Source organism: Oncorhynchus mykiss, chromosome 8 (genome assembly GCF_057628025.1).
Source record: "Oncorhynchus mykiss isolate SJ-2025 chromosome 8, ASM5762802v1, whole genome shotgun sequence".
In the NCBI taxonomy this organism is placed as follows: Eukaryota; Metazoa; Chordata; class Actinopteri; order Salmoniformes; family Salmonidae; genus Oncorhynchus; species Oncorhynchus mykiss.
In genome coordinates, this window is record NC_143029.1 from 83,214,580 (window position 1) to 83,221,454 (window position 6,875).

A 6,875-nucleotide genomic window follows, 5' to 3' on the forward strand; every position below is an offset into this window, starting at 1 on the left:
CAATGCCCCGGGTGAAAAACCAGACTGGCGCGATACAACAAACACAAAACAAAACAATTCCACACAAAGACATGGGGGCAACAGAGGAATATACATATGCAGTGTGATAGTGAATGTAAACCAGGTGTGAGGGGAACAAGACAAAACAAATGGAACAATGAAAAATGGAGCGGCAATGGCTAGAAGGCCGGTGACGTCGACTGACGAACGCCGCCTGAACAAGGAAGGGAGCCGACTTCGGTGGAAGTCATGACAGTTTAAAGGCACAGTCAACTTAGTGTACGTAAACTTCTGACCCACTGAAATTGTGATACAGTGAATGATAAGTGAAATCATCTGTCTGTAAACAATTGTTGGAAAAATTACTTGTCATGCACAAAGTAGATGTCCTAACCCACTTACCAAAACTATAGTTTGTTAACAAGAAATTTGTGGAGTGGTTGAAAAACAAGTTTTAATGACACCAACCTAAGTGTATGTAAACTTCCGACTTAAACATTCATACATATACACATATATAAACATATATACACGTACACACTTTTTTTAGAATATACCTTTATTATTCCCCGCAAACCACCCCTCTCCCAAATGGAGTAAACTAATAAACAATAACGCTTGGGCTTCTAGCTTAAGTTTATACAGTCGTGGCCAAAAGTTTTGAGAATGGCTCAAATATTAATTTATACAAAGTTTGCTGCTTCAGTGTCTTTAGATATTTTTGTCAGATGTTACTATGGAATACTGAAGTATAATTACAAGCATTTCATAAGTGTCAAAGGCTTTTATTGACAATTACATGAAGTTGGTGCAAAGAGTCAATATTTGCAGTGTTGACCCTTCTTTTTTCAAGAACTCTGCAATCCGGCCCTGGCATGCTGTCAATTAACTTCTGGGCCACATCCTGACTGATGGCAGCCCATTCTTGCATAATCAATGCTTGGAGTTTGTCAGTATTTGTGGGTTTTTGTTTGTCCACCCACCTCTTGAGGATTGACCACAAGTTCTCAATGGGATTAACGTCTGGGGAGTTTCCTGGCCATGGACCCAAAATATCGATGTTTTGTTCCCCGAGCCACTTAGTTATCACTTTTGCCTTATGGCAAGATGCTCCACCATGTTGGAAAAAGCACTGTTTGTCACCAAATTGTTCTTGGATGGTTGGGAGAAGTTGCTCTCGGGGAAGTGTTGGTACCATTCTTTATTCATGGCAAGCTCTGTACTGGTGGTGGCCTGATCGCGCAGCTGAATCAACTTTAGGAGACGGTCCTGGCGCTTGCTGGACTTTCTGGGCGCCCTGAAGCCTTCTTCACAACAATTGAAGTTCTTGATAATCCGCTAAATGGTTGATTTAGGTGCAATCTTACTGGCAGCAATATTCTTGCCTGTGAAGCCCTTTTTGAAGCAATGATGACGGCACGTGTTTCCTTGCAGGTAACCATGGTTGACAGAGGAAGAACAATGATTCCAAGCACCACCCTCCTTTTGAAGCTTCCAGTCTGTTATTCAAACTCAGTCAGCATGACAGAGTGATCTCCAGCCTTGTCCTCGTCAACACTCACACCTGTGTTAACGAGAGAATCACTGACATGATGTCAGCTGGTCCTTTTGTTACAGGGCTGAAATGCAGTTGTCACGTCCTGACCCTAGTTCCTTTGTTATGTCTCTATTTTAGGTTGGTCAGGGCGTGAGTTGGGGTGGGCATTCTATGTTTTTGTTCTAGTTTTGTATTTCTATGTGTTTGGCCTAGTATGGTTCCCAATCAGAGGCAGCTGTCAATCGTTGTCTCTGATTGAGAACCATACTTAGGCAGCCTGTTTTCGCCCTTGAGTTGTGGGTAGTTGTTTTGTGTTTTGTCACCTAATAGGACGGTTTCGTTTCTGTCGTGTTTTCTACTTTGTTATTTTTGTGTTCAGTTTAATAAATATAACGAACACTTACCATTGGTCCGATCCTTCATACTCCTCCTCAGATGAAGAGGAACAGCGTTACAGCAGTGGAAATGTTTTTTTGTGTGATTCAGTTCATTTGCATGGCAAAGAGGGACTTTGCAATTAATTGCAATTCATCTGATCACTCTTCATAACATTCTGGAGTATATGCAAATTGCCATCATACAAACTGAGGCAGCAGACTTTGTGAAAATGAACACTTATGTTCTCAACTTTTGGCCACAACTGTCCATACTATACACATTTCACAGACACAATCTGTAGTTATATTTTGCTTGTTTTTAGTCCTGATTTACCTTTTTATTCAGATTTACCTCCACTTTGGATGTCAGCTGGACTTTCAGTTCCTCCACCTGTCTCTCACTGTCTCTCACTGTCTATCAGTCTGCTCTCACTGTCTGTCAGTCTGCTCTCACTGTCTGTCAGTCTGCTCTCACTGTCTGTCAGTCGGCTCTCACTGTCTGTCAGTCGGCTCTCACTGTCTGTCAGTCGGCTCTCACTGTCTGTAAGTCGGCTCTCACTGTCTGTCAGTCTGCTCTCACTGTCTGTCAGTCGGCTCTCACTGTCTGTCAGTCGGCTCTCGCTGTCTGTCTGTCTGCTCTCACTGTCTGTCAGTTGGCTCTCACTGTCTGTCAGTTGGCTCTCACTGGCTGTCAGTTGTCTCTCATTGGCTCTCAGTCGGGCCTCCATGGCTCCCAGTTCAGTCTTTGTGTGTCTCAGCTCAACTCTCTGCTCTGCCATCATGGTGCTCATCTCTCTCAGCACAGTGTGGATGTCAGGCTGGCAGGTTTGCTGGCTGTGTGTTAATGCAGCTTCAGCTCTCTGCTTGTCAGTCTGAATGTCCTTCCCTCTGCTCTCTCTGTCCTCATAGTCAACCTGCTGGATCTCATTCACACTGACTCCATCTCTGTCTTTGTGGACCTGGGCTCCAGACAGACAGCAGTGCAGCAACACCAGCAGAGATACAACACTCTTCATTCTCATTCCTGGGTGATGATGTCCTCTTCTTGTGGTTATTTCTGCTGTTATTTTGGAGTCTCAGTTGTCTCCTTTATATCCTGTCCTCTTAAACCATGACCTGGTGATAACTGGGACACGTGTCGATATGAAGTCTATCATCAAGGTGGTAAATCAGACTGATTACTTCTATCTGATTTCTATGGCCCTATATTAACCACATTACCCAGCAAACACATCAAATAATGCCTAAATGTCAATATCAGATTTATAATATAATGACCTTGGTCATTTGGTCTCATTTGTTATTAAAATAGATTAGAAAATAATATAGTCATTGTATGGTTTCCAGAAGGAAGTTAATCTGACTTTATTACCTCATGAGAGGCAAAGTTGAAGGCCGATGCTCCACAATTGGCGATGGGCCTAAGTAAGTAGGTTTTAATTCATAATAAAGCATTCTAATCATTAGGTTGGGAAGTGCATGAATTATTTACAATCAAATATTTTCCATTAACAAAGTAAAACAGAAATGTGCTCTCTCAGCAATAAGCCATATAGTGGTATACGGTATCAACAAGCAACAGCTGAAAGACCATTGTCTTGTGTTGATGGATAATGGCGTGAATGTGTGCACGTTGCTGATGTTAGCACTAGTCTGTGTGTGTGTGTGTGTGTGTATGCCTGTCTGTGTGTGTGTGCCTGTCTCTCTGTGTGTGTGTGTGTGTGTGTGTGTGTGTGTGTGTGTGTGTGTGTGTGTGTGTGTGTGTGTGTGTGTGTGTGTGTGTGTGTGTGTGTGTGCGCCTATCTGTGTGTTTGTGTGTGTGTGCATGTACAGATATGAAGTCTATCAACAAGGTGGTAAATCAGACTGATTCACCTCATGATCACTTTCATCTGATTTCTATGGTCCTATAATAACCATGTGACACAGCAAACAGAACATAGAATGTCTAAATGTCAATAGCAGGTTTATAATATAATGACCTTCGGCTTTTGGTCTCATTGGTTATTACCTCATAATATAGTCTTCTAATCATTAGGTTTGGAATAGACATGCCTATTTAATAATAATATGTGTTATTATTTCAAGAGATTCCATTCTATTTATTTGGTATGAAAGTCTATAAATTATTTATAATTCTATTTTCCATCACAAAGGTCAGGAAGAAATGTGCTCTCTCTCTCTCTCTCTCATCAAAAAAAAACGAATATAATGAAATTGCAGTATCAACAAACGTAACCTGAACGACCTCCAACTTGTGTTAATGGATGGTGGACATGTTTTCAGATGACCATATCAGTCCTCATGTGTTCACATGTGCAAGTGTGTGTGTGATAGTACTCTGATACACACAGGGGAGTTTCTGTAAAGTGCAACATTCTCTACCGCAGCTCTTTTATAAACTTTTACGTCTCTAAAAAGCTTTCGCTATCTTTTTAGTGTGTTACCATGCACCTTTTGAAAATAACTGGATGATAACGCGTTACTGTACGCTGAGTCATGCTAACTGGACATTAACATTACAGTACTGTATATACTGTACGCTGAGTCATGCTAACTGGACATTAACATTACAGTACTGTATATACTGTACGCTGAGTCATGCTAACTGGACATTAACATTACGGTACTGTATATACTGCATGCTGAGTCATGCTAACTGGACATTAACATTACAGTACTGTATATACTGTACGCTGAGTCATGCTAACTGGACATTAACATTACGGTACTGTATATACTGTACGCTGAGTCATGCTAACTGGACATTAACATTACAGTACTGTATATACTGTACGCTGAGTCATACTAACTGGACATTAACATTACGGTACTGTATATACTGTACGCTGAGTCATGCTAACTGGACATTAACATTACGGTACTGTATATACTGTACGCTGAGTCATGCTAACTGGACATTAACATTACGGTACTGTATATACTGTACGCTGAGTCATGCTAACTGGACATTAACATTACAGTACTGTATATACTGTACGCTGAGTCATGCTAACTGGACATTAACATTACAGTACTGTATATACTGTACGCTGAGTCATGCTAACTGGACATTAACATTACGGTACTGTATATACTGCATGCTGAGTCATGCTAACTGGACATTAACATTACAGTACTGTATATACTGTACGCTGAGTCATGCTAACTGGACATTAACATTACAGTACTGTATATACTGTACGCTGAGTCATGCTAACTGGACATTAACATTACAGCACTGTATATACTGTACGCTGAGTCATGCTAACTGGACATTAACATTACAGTACTGTATATACTGTACGCTGAGTCATGCTAACTGGACATTAACATTACGGTACTGTATATACTGTACGCTGAGTCATGCTAACTGGACATTAACATTACGGTACTGTATATACTGCATGCTGAGTCATGCTAACTGGACATTAACATTACAGTACTGTATATACTGTACGCTGAGTCATGCTAACTGGACATTAACATTACGGTACTGTATATACTGCATGCTGAGTCATGCTAACTGGACATTAACATTACGGTACTGTATATACTGCATGCTGAGTCATGCTAACTGGACATTAACATTACAGTACTGTATATACTGCATGCTGAGTCATGCTAACTGGACATTAACATTACGGTACTGTATGTACTGCATGCTGAGTCCTGCTAACTGGACATTAACATTACGGTACTGTATATACTGCATGCTGAGTCATGCTAACTGGACATTAACATTACGTTACTGTATATACTGCATGCTGAGTCATGCTAACTGGACATTAACATTACGGTACTGTATATACTGTACGCTGAGTCAAGCTAACTGGACATTAACATTACGGTACTGTATATACTGCATGCTGAGTCATGCTAACTGGACATTAACATTACGGTACTGTATATACTGCATGCTGAGTCATGCTAACTGGACATTAACATTACGGTACTGTATATACTGCATGCTGAGTCATGCTAACTGGACATTAACATTACGGTACTGTATATACTGCATGCTGAGTCATTCTAACTGGACATTAAGCATGTGTGAGTTATTGGAGTCAGTTTGGATAACAGCTCCTATGAATGATTACAGCACCCATACCTAACCCCACTCTCCCGCTTGGGAAAACAACGTCTTAACCACTAGGCCAAGAGGCAATCTACCCTTTGGGCCAAGGGTGACATTGATTTGAAGCCGCAGGCAGGGCTATGTGAGTCCCAACGTCGCGAATGTGAGTCCGACTCACCTCCACTACATCACCGTATAGTGACTTACTATTTTCCTCAACTGCATGTGTAAAGGGTTTGAGTTTGGGTTAAATGTAAAGTAATAATGGGATTAAGGTGTGTGTGTTTAAATCAGTCTGATTTTATATTCTGCTGGTGTGTGTTTAAATCAGTCTGATTTTATATTCTGCTGGTGTGTTTAAATCAGTTTGATTTTATATTCTGCTGGTGTGTTTAAATCAGTTTGATTTTATATTCTGCTGGTGTGTTTAAATCAGTTTGATTTTATATTCTGCTGGTGTGTTTAAATCAGTTTGATTTTATATTCTGCTGGTGTGTTTAAATCAGTCTGATTTTATATTCTGCTGGTGTGTTTAAATCAGTCTGATTTTATATTCTGCTGGTGTGTTTAAATCAGTCTGATTTTATATTCTGCTGGTGTGTTTAAATCAGTTTGATTTTATATTCTGCTGGTGTGTTTAAATCAGTCTGATTTTATATTCTGCTGGTGTGTTTAAATCAGTCTGATTTTATATTCTGCTGGTGTGTTTAAATCAGTCTGATTTTATATTCTGCTGGTGTGTTTAAATCAGTCTGATTTTATATTCTGCTGGTGTGTTTAAATCAGTTTGATTTTATATTCTGCTGTTGTGTTTAAATCAGTTTGATTTTATATTCTGCTGGTGTGTTTAAATCAGTTTGATTTTATATTCTGCTGGTGTGTT

General features: G+C 40.1%; 1 protein-coding gene across 1 annotated transcript; it reads right to left on the reverse strand.

Moving 5' to 3' along the window:
* Positions 1 to 443: 443 nt before the first annotated feature.
* LOC149982159 (uncharacterized) lies at positions 444 to 3,018 on the reverse strand. The gene has a single exon (XM_090182837.1). The coding sequence runs from the start codon at positions 2,934 to 2,936 to the stop codon at positions 2,313 to 2,315; it is 624 nt and encodes a 207-aa protein (XP_090038963.1). The 5' UTR covers positions 2,937 to 3,018; the 3' UTR covers positions 444 to 2,312.
* Between the last annotated feature and the right edge of the window lie 3,857 nt (positions 3,019 to 6,875).